Source organism: Curcuma longa, chromosome 19 (assembly GCF_044706935.1).
Source record: "Curcuma longa cultivar G26 ecotype Majalengka, Jawa Barat chromosome 19, ITB_CL_G26_1.1, whole genome shotgun sequence".
In the NCBI taxonomy this organism is placed as follows: domain Eukaryota; kingdom Viridiplantae; phylum Streptophyta; class Magnoliopsida; order Zingiberales; family Zingiberaceae; genus Curcuma; species Curcuma longa.
Window position 1 is genome coordinate 4,004,183 of NC_133879.1, and position 14,346 is coordinate 4,018,528.

The 14,346-nt window shown below is 34.7% G+C and overlaps 1 protein-coding gene across 1 annotated transcript; it reads left to right on the forward strand.

The window, feature by feature from the left end:
• Nucleotides 1-12,770: 12,770 nt before the first annotated feature.
• LOC141812653 (transcription repressor MYB6-like) lies at nt 12,771-13,911 on the forward strand. The gene is made up of 3 exons (XM_074700666.1): nt 12,771-12,957; nt 13,051-13,180; nt 13,263-13,911. The coding sequence occupies exons 1-3, from the start codon at nt 12,822-12,824 to the stop codon at nt 13,909-13,911; spliced, it is 915 nt and encodes a 304-aa protein (XP_074556767.1). The 5' UTR covers nt 12,771-12,821.
• The last annotated feature ends 435 nt before the right edge of the window (nt 13,912-14,346 follow it).

Genomic DNA, 14,346 nt, shown 5'->3' on the forward strand with positions numbered 1-14,346 from the left:
TATTTTTTATATTTGACAATATATTTAAGTTAAGGCAAACTTATTAGTCCACCAACATTTGAAATCATAAATGATTCCTAACTTAAACACTTCATTCTTCCCCTTTAGCACACATCAAAAAACTTCTCAAACTCAATTCACTTTTTCCATTTCAAACTTCCAACACCACAATGGAGGTTCCCTACCTTTCATTTTCTCCAATGTTCAACCTCTAGCATGCAATCCTTCATTCATTCACTAATCCTTGAACTCTTTCATTTTCCTCCTTTTATATCGTAGTCATGCTTTTAAGGTGGAGCTCTCCCTCAAGGAATGCTTACTTCAATCTTACACTAACAATGTTTTGGAATTTCTAAACCTTTAAAAAATTCCAAGATCTAAGACATGAGGTTAAAAATTCAACTTTGAGTTTAAACCTCCCCTCAATTTCTCATTTTTCTCCCTTTAACACTTCCTTCTCATTTTCACTAAGAAATTTCCCTTTAATGCTTATCCAAATATGTCATAGGGTTAGAGATAATTAAGATACCTAAAAGTGATCTTAAACAACTAAAATAACTTTATTTCAATCAAAAATTGGCTTAACAGTCAATTGCTACTGGAAAACAATCGGTTGATATGAGTTGCAATCGATTGCTAGTGGACAACAATCGATTACTAGTCTGAAAAACTATAATTCAATGTTAGTTTGAATTTTAAAAATATATAAGTAATTCTATAATTTTTTAAAAAATAGGAAATTTTATACGGACATTACTTATGTCAAATACTATCATATAAAAATAGTTTTTTAGAAAATATATCTTATTTTTAAAGAATGAGAAAAAGTTAGAAATCATTAAAAACTTTAATCTTTTACTATAACTTTGTATTAACCTAATCATTAGTGATTCCTATCAACAAATAGACTTCATTAAAATTTTTCAAAATGATTTTGAAATGGTTTCTAAACATAATTTCCAACCATGTTCTATGGGCTAAATGCACATGACTTGCACATTAGCTTTCCTCATGATTGATCATATAAAATCCATATGTTTTGATGATACTTAGCTTATTTTGATGCATAAAAAATAGCATCTAGAACTTAACTCATCATCCTAACATCCCACTTGTATATAATATATCTCAATACACACACAAGTTAATCATATTATTATTGTGAGATATAAAATTTATTTTTTCCTAAACTAAGGGATCATGCATCTCTATCTAGGCACTCTAAATTTGATCATCCTACATAAAATATCAACTAATATCATTGTCCTTAATTACAAGAAATTAAAATTTATGTATATAAATGAATATGACATACATCAAATTCATAACTTTCAAAAGGAACTCTATCAAGTTTAAATGATGCATGCATGCTCATACACCAATACATAACTTTCAAAAGGAACTCTATCAAGTTTAAATGATGCATGCATGATATGACATGATAATATCAAATAATATATTTTCATGACAAGATAAATATTGATATGATATCATGACATGTATTACGACACACAAAAAATGATAAATATGATAGACTAATAAAAATACCTAGATTTCTAATCTAAGTGTTATCAAATAATCATTATATCAAATTTTAAATTTGACATAAGTGGCTTAACTCCCTCGAATGTGCCAAACATTTCAAACTTGGCACATTTTATGATTCTATCCTATCGTGCCAATTTTAATCAATTTAAGAACTCATTTTTTATTGGCACACTAGAAAATCTTCAAGATAAGATTTGAGACTCCATTCTCAAGATATCACAATACCTTGAAAATGTTTTAAAACATCAACTTTATCATGATTGAGTTAACTACCCTTCCAATTTAGGTTGACAAACTCTATACCCATTTAGTGTGAAGGGATCACACTCTTAGGAACCTAATATCTATTAAAGCTCCTTGGATATACTAGATACTTATTAGAGATAACCTCTCTAGATACCTTTATAATGGCTTTCCTAGGCTTCTTAAAAGCCTTAGTCATATTAGTCTCCTAAAGGTTAATATTAGGGATAGCCTCCCTTGTAACCTTGACTTGACACATAGATCTAAAATTTATTCCATAGTTATATGGAACTCTGTTATATGAGTCATGCTTTCCTTGGACTTAGTATTGTATCTCAAACTTTTCTTGTCTTTTGATGGCTCTTGTTTATCTAAACCTAGATTTTATTTCTATGACCTTTTAAATAAAATTTTCATCTTCCTAAGAGTCTTTTCAACTTATTAAGTCTTGACCTCAAGATTTATTTTTCCATCTCTAAATCATTAATTCTTGATTGTCCATGTCTAGCTTGATCATTTCTTTTTCTTGGCATGTATCTAGTTTTCTTAAGGTTCTTGCCTGCGATATTTTCTACCTTTTTATCCTTAGGTGAGATAGTTCTAGTATGATATGATCTCAAATTATCCTTAGAATTATCCTACTTATTTTCATGATAATAAACTCTAAATTCATAAAACTTATTTCTTACATTCTTTTTATCATGACACAAGGGAATTGCATTATGAAAAATACCTTACAAGTTCTCCCTAAATTTGAGCTTCCTCCCTTATCTTTTCCTTGATGTCTCCTCTTTGGACATTGATTTTGATAATGTCCCCGTTGATTGTATGTGAAGCACACAATGTGCTATTTACCCTTTTATATCAAGGTTCTGAATTCCTTTGGTTTTTTCCTTACCTTGGGTGTCACATGAGCCTTCATCTTTGTCAATTTAGGACACTTGCTCTTATAGTGGTCTTTCTTCCTACACTCAAAACACAAGATATGTTCTTTATTTTTAACAATAGAAATTGTTATACCTTCATGAGTTAAGCTATCTCCACTCGTAGATGTAGCACACTCTTTGTCTTCCTTAGCTCCGGATGTTCAGGGTTCATCTCATTTTGATGTCAATGACTTCTCCCCTCAATCATTGAGGTGGATGCTTCTTCATCTTCCATCTCGATGTTGAGCACTTGTCACGCCCCGAGAGATGACCATCCAAAAATTTCAGTAGCATCTCCCCTGTAACACTTCAACTTTCCTGAGTACATATCAACATATAGGCCTATACGGCCAAAACAATAATACAATATATATATGTAATTAACTACTAAAGTACATGGATAAAGGCTCACATGGCCATAACAACACATACAACTCATCATCAACTACACACACCACTACAACAACGAGAAACCGACCATGATTATACAAAAACACAATGTATACCAAAATCTACAACAATAAAGCAGAAACATAACGATAACATCCATGCTGAAATCCATATAACGGATACAACTCAAATCCGTAAAATCATAAAATTTAAAATCTTCTTCCTGCTATGAGATGGGGGCAGTCTGGCAGAACTCCAAGCTTCGATATCCTTATCTACTACCTGAGGAGACAGAAAACTCCAGGGTCTGAGTGGCGAGTACAAAATACTCAGTGGGTACTAGATAAAAGTGCACAGCATAACAAGGTATCAAAGGAATATAAGCATGGATATAATCAGTTATACAGTTCAACATGAGACTACAAGAACAAGATCAATATATAATAGGATAATTATGTATGTCATGTCATACAAATGCAACAGTCATATAACAATAATTTCATAATCATATAGCAACAAGTGCATCAACTATAAATGCAGTAAACAACTAACAACAAATACATGCATGGTTACTGTCTGTACTAACCACCCCCAGTTTACCTAACCTGTGCAGTGAACTGGGGCACCAAACAGGACAACTGCATACCCTCCAACAACAGACCACTACACGTGAGTGGGGAGCAGAAAAAATATCACCGTCTGCCGTCAACATTCTCAGACACCTACACTGTGCAGTGAACTGGGATGCACGACAGGAATCACTCGCTCCAACAACAGACCACTACACGCGAGGGGAGGGACAGTCTTCGAGAGAGCTATCTAGCTAGTCCTGGTAATACCCAACCTATGCAGTGCTATAATGCTCTCACCCAACCTGTGCAGTGAGAGTTACAACAACAACATACTATGATGCATAGTTCAACAGATAACTACTACAACATCAAGGTGTATGCAACATCAATCATGATAAATCAACATAGATAAACAACACTTAAGGAAACTGTATTAATAGTACCAAGATCATATTAAGGTCAATGGTAAGTATCAAGCAATGAATCAAGCAACAACTATAATAAGAATAACAACAAGGTAATCATGCATTATGAAAGGAGAACCTGTGTTGACCAAGCATAGGAGTATCCCACCTAATTGATGAATCATCGCAATAAGAACCCCAATAAAATCCTCCGCGTATAGCAGGATCAACAGATCAAGGTCCTGTAATTAAAATAAATATCTTCTAAATATTATATTTACTTTTCAACAAGGTAAATCCTAGTCGATTCTAAAGTTAATCTAACTCAATTAATACTTAATTGATATGATCTAATTATTAATCTGATTAATAATTCAATTAACCACCAAATGAATTAAATAGTCATTAATCAATTATTAAACTGATAGATAATTAAATACTACTTTACTTAAGTTAATTAATCAATTCTCAAATTTATTTTCAGTTAACGGTAAATAATTAATCTCTTAATTATAAATTAGCCCATTAAGTCTTAAATGGATTAATAAGTTAATAACTTATCTAATTTATCAATCAAAATAATTAACCATCTAATTAAATTTTCATCAATTAATAAACTTAACTATTTATCAAATAATAAATTATCTACTTGTTCAATTAAACAGATTAACCTTCAATATTAAATTGATTAAACTTAATTAATTAACTACTCATTAATTATCTAACTTAACAATTTAGTTATTAAATTAATTAATCAAGCAATTAATTACTAATTATTAACTAATTAACAAATTATTAAACTGATTAATATGTAATTAAACTGATTAATAATCCAATTAAACTAGATTAATTATCTTAATTAATCCAATATCATTTGTTTAATCAAACAAGCCTTAATTAATTAACTAACCTTAATCCAATTCACCAATTAATAAACCCTTTACTGAAATATTGGTTAGCGGTTGGCGGCAGGGGTTCTCGTGGGGAAAATAGGAGACGCGGCGACAGGGCGTCGCCGTCGGCTTCTTCTGGCGAGCGGCGGGCGGCGGGGGCGTCTTCTTCACACAAGCAGCAGGGGCAGCGTCGGATCGTGACAGGCGGTGATCGAGCAAGGGACGGCGGTGGCGCGTCTTCGACGATAAAGGAAGGCGAGAGGAGGCGGCGAATAGGGTAGCAAGGCTGCCAGTCTTCACGTGGCGGTGGCTAACTCTGGCAACAAGGGAATCGCGAGGGCAACGGTGAGGGCGAAACAGAGCAGAGGGAAGCAGCGGCGGATAGGGGAGGAGAAGGGTTGGCAGCTAGGTTTACTCGCATTCGCTCTCTCCTTCGATCGACCCTCTTTATAGGCTTCCTACCCGAGATTCTTGCTGACGGGCACGGGCACGGGCGGCGGCGTCCTTCGGTTCTGGCGGACTCAACCACGGGCACTGTGAGAGACGCGGGAGGGGGAGGAAATCGCGATTACGCGATTTTTATTAAAACCGCGATTGGGATTTGGCTGAACCGGACCACACACACGAACCGAACCAAGCCAATCTCGAAACTTAGGGTTTACTGTAACAAATCGGATTCATTTTTGGTTTGCTTGATTTACTAACCAAACGAACTCTGATTTGACTCAAACTAGTTTTGTTCGATTCGTCTTTACAAGACGAATCTTCTCATCCTTTTAATTTTGTCAAAACTCATTCCATCATGAACCTAACCAAGTTGGCTCAATTTGGTTCAAAAATTGATCCACCAAATTAATAAAATATTAATTAAAATAATAAAAATTCTCGTATCTTATAGCACTTCTCAATGTCCAAATCATCTCATGTTGAGGAGCCTTCCTCCTTGGACTCATCCTCTTTTTCATCTTGTGCCAGTGAAGGATTTTCATGGAGCTCGGTAAGCTTGCTCCATAGATCCTTAGCATCTCTAAATTTATCTAATTTGCTTAAAACATAATTAGACATCAAATTAACTAAAATTTAGTTACTTTGTCATGTGCTATGGATCTTTGGACTTGCTCCTCAATCCATTTGCCATTGTCGAGAAGTCCTCTTCATTTATTCTTTGGAACCTTAAACCCCTCCATTAGATTGAACCACTCTTCTATATTTATTTGAAAAAACATCTCCATTCTTGCCTTCCATTGATTGAATCATCCTAATCTGAAAGGCAAAGGTACTTGGATGTTGTATCTGAATGCATTTCAAGGATCTATCCTGAAATCACAACACTTGTTGGTATTAGAGGGCTTGAAATTTCAACTTCTTCTTCCTCTAGCAGTTGAGCTCCTTGGAGGTTAACCCAATCATGAGCCAACTAGGCTCTAATACCACTTGTTAGGACCGGTATAAGCTAGAGGGAATATCTCTTATCTCTTTGTGTTATCTTAATTGAATGATTGGCAGAGGAAACTTGATGTAAGATTCACATCACAAGCACAACTCATTGATTCACTTGGTTCACCTCCTCCCAAGGTAGCTACGTCCAAGGCTTAGTTCTAACAAACTATCACCACTACACCTTCTCTTTTTTGAATACCTTCTAGAGGTGGAGAAGTCTATTACAATTTGTTTTTTACAAAATAATACAACCAAATACAACAATACACATTTACATGAGTGAACTTCGCTTTGGATGCTTCCTATTGCATTGAATTGCCTCTTGTTGATCAGAAAATATAGCAGTGCTTCGTTGTCAAACTCCTAAGAACTGACTTCTTTAAACTTCCTTGAAACCCTCTTTATAGGGTTGCTGTTAGACTAATTTTCACCTATTAGTCAACTGATCTTACCTATCAATCGACTATTCCATTGAATTAGACTGTTGCACTGGCAGAATGGCTCTTCCCAACTTAGTTTGACCACCATCAGTTGATTGCTAAACCTCATCAATTGGCTGATAGGCAACCAATTGAATGTTTAGTCAATTTCTAAACCTTCTATTTACTGCTACAATGCCATCAGTCAATTGTTTAAACTCATCAATCGATTGACAAGCAACCAGTTGAGTTTTCAATTGATTTCTAAACCTTATGTTCATTACTACAATGTCATCAGTCGAATACTCAAACTCATCAATCGACTAATTGACAACCAGTCTAGTCAATTGATTTTCAAACTTTTTGTTTGCTACTATATTAATATCAGTCGATTGTTCAAACTCATCAATCAATTATACTATAGCATAGTTATTGCTCACGATTATTATAACAAAGTTATTGTTTACAGTCGACTGATACACTGTTCGCAATTGATTGGTGCACTGGTCACAATGTTGAAAACCCTCTCAAATCTTAATTTCAGGATTTAGGGTTCATCAATAGATTGCTACTACCTAACAATCAATTGATACCTCTATTTCAGTATTTTCAAAGTTGAATTCTAGTCTTATACTTGGTATCTGATTGATCTCAATTTACTAGGACTTTCTTTGCCCAATATCTGATCAACATTGACCAGTCGAGACCTTCTATTTTCCAGCATCCAATCAATCTTGACATATCAGGATTTTCTTATTGCCTAGCATCCGGTCAACCTTGACTTGCTAGAGCTTTCATTCATAGGCCAAGTGTTCAATCCTCCATTATTGACTTGCACTTCATCCATATCATGGCAAGTGTTTGATAAACCTTGACCGACTTGAATTTCACTTCTTATACTAAGTGTTTGGTCCTTTGTGACCCACTTGAACTTCACCCCTTACTTTTGACTACTAAGTATCCGGTCAATCATACCCCACTTCGACTTTTTTCTTGTCAACTACTTGTTGGACTTTTGACTGTCAAATGTCCGATCAATCATGACTTATTTAGATTTTTCTATCGTCGAGTATCCGATCAATCTTGACCTACTCAAAGTTTCACTCAACCAACTGACATCAAAACTTAACTAGAGTCAACTTGAATTTGATCAACTGAACTTGGTCAATCTGATTAACCTTGATTAGAGGTTGATTACACAAACATTTAGCAATATAGTTTCTCTATAATTAATTTTTATCAAAATGTCATTGATTGTAAAGCTTAAGCTATTTATAAAATAGATAAGTTACAATCAAAATTTTCAATAAAATAATTAATTTTATACAAAAATATATTAATTTTATACTTATGTATGTTTAGAAGTTAGTAAAAGTTAAAATTTTTAATTTTGACAGTGCAAATTGATTTGTAAATCAACTCGCACTTTAAAAATTAACACAAAATGGATAAATTAATTTATAAAACTCTCTGCGTTCAGATTTTTCATTAAAATAAAATTATTTTGAACATAGTACTGATACTCTACTTAAGAAATTTAAACGCTAGCTCATAATAATTAGAATATTTAATTTGAAATGTGCAAGTTGATTTGTCAATCATCTTGCACTTTAAAAATTGGCACTCAGTTGGTGCAAACTATTGTATCATTAAGCAATAATTTTTGTGATATCAACTTACACTACAAAACAAACAGGTTTTACCGACGGAAATAGCGACGGAATTTAATTCCGTCGCTAAATTTAGCGACAGAAATTTCTATTTCGTCGCTAAACAAAGATTTAACGACGGAATTAAATTTCCGTCGCTAATTAGCGACGGAACTTTAATTTCCGTCGCTAATTAGCGACGGAAATTATTATTCCGTCGCTAATTAGCGACCGTAAAAAATTTCCGTCTCTAAAACTAGAGACGGAATTAATTTCCGTCGTTAATTAGCGACGGAAAAATAATTCCGTCGCTAATTAGCGACGGAAATTTAATTCCGTCGCTAAAGTCGGGAATTTAGGGCTCCGCCGACCCTCTTCTTTCCTTCCCGTGCGCTTTTCTTCGTTCTCGGCGATTTCTTCTCGCGGCACTCTCCTCTCTCGCGCAGTCTCCTCCCTCCGGCAGTGTCCTCCCTCCGGTAGTCTCCTCCCTCCGGCACTATCCTCTCTCGCGCACGCACTCTCCTCCGGCGATTTCTTCTCGCGGCCATTTCTTCTCGCGGCGCACACTCCTCCGACCGGCGAGCTTCTTTCGGCTCTCTCCGGCCATCTCTCCTACCGGCGGCAAGTTCGTCTCGACTTCCTCTCGGTCAGGTATATGATGATCTCTCTTACCGGCGGCAAGATCTGCATCTCGGTTAGGTTAGGGTTTTTGTAAGCGAAGATTGAAATGGGACTTGCCTTATATGCTTTATGATAATCCATTCTTTGAAGCTTCGTGATAAAAATGTTAACTCTTCAAGTTTCTTTGAATCTTAGAGATCCATAAACTTATTGGTGGAATATGGAATTTTAAGGTTTTTTTGGAAGATGAACTTGATCTGTTCTAACACTTTTAAAATTTCTCAGAAGAAATATAACCTAACTCTTATCATAGCTCAAATTCTATCATTATGGAGTTTTGCCTGTAAAGTTCAGTTCTTTAGCAAAATTTATTTGGCCTATGAACTTGGAAGTTATCTAGTCTTAAGGTACACTAACGAAGTAGTTATATCTTGTGACTTTATATCTTAAGGTACATAATGTTTCTTCCATTTCAAGTTGATATTAGAACAAGTGTCATACCCCTATTGTCAATTTCCTTCTTTCTGGAAGCAATATGACGATCCTCATAACTGCAACCATAGAGTAAATTAGTATAAACTCCAAATAAAAAAGGGCATCCTCTTGTACACAATATCAAACATCTTACAATCTATCCTTAAAATACCACTGTCCATTACCGACGACTTGTTCCAAACTAAATCTAGTGTGCAATAATGCAATTGCTCCTGCATTTTTTTGTTTAACTAATGCAATAGCTGCATGCTATTAATTTGCTTATTAACTAACAATAGAGGCATCATATTTCACCAAACTTAATATGTTTGTGATCCTCTTCTAGTATCTAGATAATTTAAACAAGTTATAATTTGTGAGCATTAAGTCGTGAGGTGGTTCTTACAAAATTAACTTAGGGATGATATTGACAAATATTGTCATTTGTATTTTTCTCAATTTAGGATATTGACAAATATTGTCATTTGTATTTTCCTCTACGGTCTAGGGTCCCAGGCTAGAGTCGTATATGATAGTGTGATGGCCCCTAGACCCAGGGGTCGCCCCAGCGGATCAGATTCAGCGATAGAAGCACTACAAAAAGAAAATCAAGAATTAAAGGAATGACTCGCGGGGCAGCAAGATCGACTCGCTGCATTAGAGGCGCAGGCAGAAAGTCAAGCTCAGCTTGGGCGCCAGATGGTAGCCTGGATGGAGGCCTTCGGCCAGACGCCATCGATGCCTGCTTATGATACGTTGCGAGCTGCGATGCGAGGTGCGGACCCTGATACGGAGACTCAGGACCCTAATGCTCCTGATCAGTAGCTGTCTGCATGGTAGGTTAGTATTTCTATTACTTTTAATTTGTTTACGTTATTAATTGTAAGCATGCATTTTTCAAATATGTTGTTCTATTACTAATCTATCTTATTGGTTTTTTTGCAGGATCTTCTATTTTGTCTTGGCTGGTTTAGACTTCTTTTTGATGAGTTTTTGTATTTTGACATTTGATATAGTATCATTGTATCTAGATATTTGTAATTATGTTACTGTATTCAGATTGTATCGGAGTATTTTGTTGTGTTGTATTCAGATGTTATATTAGTGTTGTGTTTTATCATTATTGGTCTGTTTATGTACTTATGTTATATTATGTTGTGTTTTGTTGTCGCGTAAACAGGGAAATTCAGAAAATAAATTAAAATATATTTAAAAATTATATTATTAGCGACGGAATTTATAATTCCGTCGCTAATAACGGAAATAATTTTTTTTAATTTTTTTTTACTTTAGCGACGGAAATAATTTTCCGACGCAAAAAATAGCGACGGAAATTTAGAATTCCGTCGCAAAAATAGCGACGGAAATTAAATTCCGTCGCTATTTTAGCGACGGAATTCTAAATTTCGTCGGCATAAAACGCTAAAAAAAATATATATTTTTTAATTTTTTAAACCGAAATAGCGACGGAATTTATAATTCCGTCGCTAAACTAGCGACGGAATTTATAATTCCGTCGCTATTTTTTGCGACGGAATTATATTTCCGTCGCTATTTTTTGCGTCGGAAAATTATTTCTGTCGCAAACCACTTAGCGACGGGTAGAAAAATTCCGTCGCTAATTAGCGACGGAAATTAAAAATTCGTCGCTATAGTGACGTCAGCGACCGAAAAAAATGCGACGCGCTTTTTCCGTCGCTATTCGGTCGTTAACAGCGATTAGCGACCGAATAGCGACGGAATTGGTCCGTCGCTATTTCTGTTATTTTTTGTAGTGTTATTTGAACACAAGAAAGAAAAGTTTAGGATTTTACTTACGCTAATTAAAAGCACATAATGGTTAAAATTCTCAAATTTAAAGACACAAGCTTTGGGTCCAAAAAATTGACAAAAGTAAATTCAAGCTAATTACAAAAGATCTTATGATTTATTTTTTATAAAAAAAATATTATTTGGCCATAAGCTAATTGGCTAATCAATATACACTTTTAAAATCATTGATTTTGATGACTACTATATATGAGCCTTTAGACACTCTTAGTACAATATATTAAATTTCTTTATCTTAAATAAGTAATTAAAAAAAGAATAATATTGTCAAAATCAATTTTTATCTTATTTTGTGTGAATGTTTTAAATTTGATTTAATTTCAAATGCGCGAACAAAAGTTTAAATACCTTATTAATCAAACTTTGTCTATAAATAAAATCAATTGTGCATGAAAACCTGAAGACAAAGAGCAAACAAATACTTGCCAGGTACATGAAGTTCACACTAATACAAGAGTGTACAAGATACAAATATTTATTTTCACATTTTCCAATTATTAAAGGAGTGAATCGAGATGAATGTGTCAAGATGTTCTAAATGCATGGTATTCAAATTCTATAATTTTATTTTTATGTTTATTTAGTGTAGCATAATGTTTAGATTTTATATTCAAACCTAACATCTATCAATTGATCAGTTGATCTTTATTAAATAATGATATGGCATCTAATATACACAAACTACTATAGATGAAAATAATTCCTCTAATTCATCATTACAAATACAACTTTTAATAGTAATTAGTATACATGATTTGGCCGCTGCGTGCGCTTCCCGATTTATCCTGGTGGTCGGTGAAAAACTTCCATGGGACCGAGCCGGTCACCCCCAGAGATTGAGTCAATGCGACTGACTGGGATTATCATTTTTTTTTAGTATACATGGTAACATGTGGCATGCATATCACATTGTCATTTAATGAAGACTAAATGACTAATTAAAAAATGTTATAATTATGTTAGATTAGTTAAATAAAATGTTACAAAAATTTAAAATGTATACTTGGTCTAATATTTCTAATGAATTACTTTTGAAAATGAATACACTTGTTAACTGTTCTCATCCTTAGAAAGCCATGACCTAATAAAATAATTAAGACAACAGAAGGGATTATCCACCCAACTTGACCTCGTTATTAGAGTATTCCATGGACAGCCATGAAATATGAATGAAACTAAGAAAAACACATGCATGATTTACTTTGACTTGTCGCCAGACTCAACTCTATAATATGTATCTCTTTCCCTTTCCCTTTCTCTCTCTTCTTTTCTTCTTTGCAGTTTGTGCATGCATCATCTCTTCTTCTGATCTATCTTCCTAAATCTGATCCCCAGCTTACAACCTCAGAAAACAGCTAGAGACTACGATTTTGGACTTGGATGTTTGAGAGAGCAACAGGAAGAAGCTTCCAATGGGGAGAGCTCCTTGCTGTGACAAGGCCAGCGTGAAGAAGGGCCCTTGGTCTCCTGAAGAGGACGCCAAGCTCAAGGATTTCATAGACAAGCATGGCACGGGTGGAAACTGGATTGCTCTTCCTCAAAAAGCAGGTTAATTTAAATATATATAGTTTATTTTTTTAGGCCCTCATTTTTTTTTCTCAGAGAAATATAAATTCTGTTACCTTGTTTATGTACATGTAGGATTGAATAGATGTGGGAAGAGTTGCAGACTGAGATGGCTCAATTACCTGCGGCCCAACATAAAACATGGAGAGTTCTCAGATGAGGAAGACAGACTCATATGCAACCTCTTCTCTTCTATTGGAAGCAGGTATATCATCAGTAAAGCTAGCTAGTTACTATTATTACTTGTTGAATTAATCACGTTATCAATTGTTTAATTCATTAAGCAGATGGTCCATCATAGCCTCGCATCTTCCAGGCAGGACAGACAATGATATCAAGAATTACTGGAACACCAAACTGAAGAAGAAATTTCTAGGTCTTGTTTCCTGCAACTCCCACCTGATCAAACAACAACCACAACAACAACATCATCATCAACCTAACTTCTCGTCATCATGCCAGGAAGTAGTACTCCCTTCTGGAATAGGAATAATACCTCACAACACTATTATTAGTGCTCTCAATTTTGTATCCACTTCTGCTACTACTGCTGCTGCTGCTGCCTCTCACCTTCAGGTTCCATACCATTATCAATCTCATCAGATGGAGAGAAACAATTTCATGATGAATTTTGGTAATTCTGAACGCAGTTGCAGCTCATCAGGTGGGAGTTGCACTACCCCCATCAACTATGGAAGAACAGATCTGCAGTTTCAACAGTATGAGTACTGCGATGGAAGAGGTTTTGATGGAGATAATAATATACTGATAAACACGGAGAATTATAATCTTTATGGTGGTGGTCTCGAAGATAACAGAAATTTGCTACCTGGAGGAGGAGGAGAGGTTAAGTCAGAATATACTACTCATTATAATTTGCTGAGTTCCAATTCCGGGTGCAATATGTTTAGTAACAATAATTACTCTTTTGATTAATAATAAGCTTATATTGGTGCATGCATACATGCAGGTTACTTTTATTTACACCATAATCTTTTGAGAATTGATTCTCGACTGTAGTATACATCTGTATTTTTAACTCAGAATCCATAGTTTTTTGTATTGTTTTGTTGTGTGTATTTTTTCGTGTCTCTATATTGCCACATTTTTCTTTTGAAAACCGGTTGCATTTTGGATGCATGTGTTCTGTGTACGATGCTTCAGGTTTTAATTGTTGATTAATTTGTGATGTGGCCACGCTTTGAATTATTTGCTTGCCATTAGTTTGCGCTAGCTGCCACATATATATATGATAACTATTAATCAAAGCAGGCTCTGCTGTGTACTCTATCTGCATAAAGCTATCATTTTATAGTTTGACAGTGAGGAACTGAGATTAGATTCTTGTCTTGTAGGAAGATGTCTTCACTA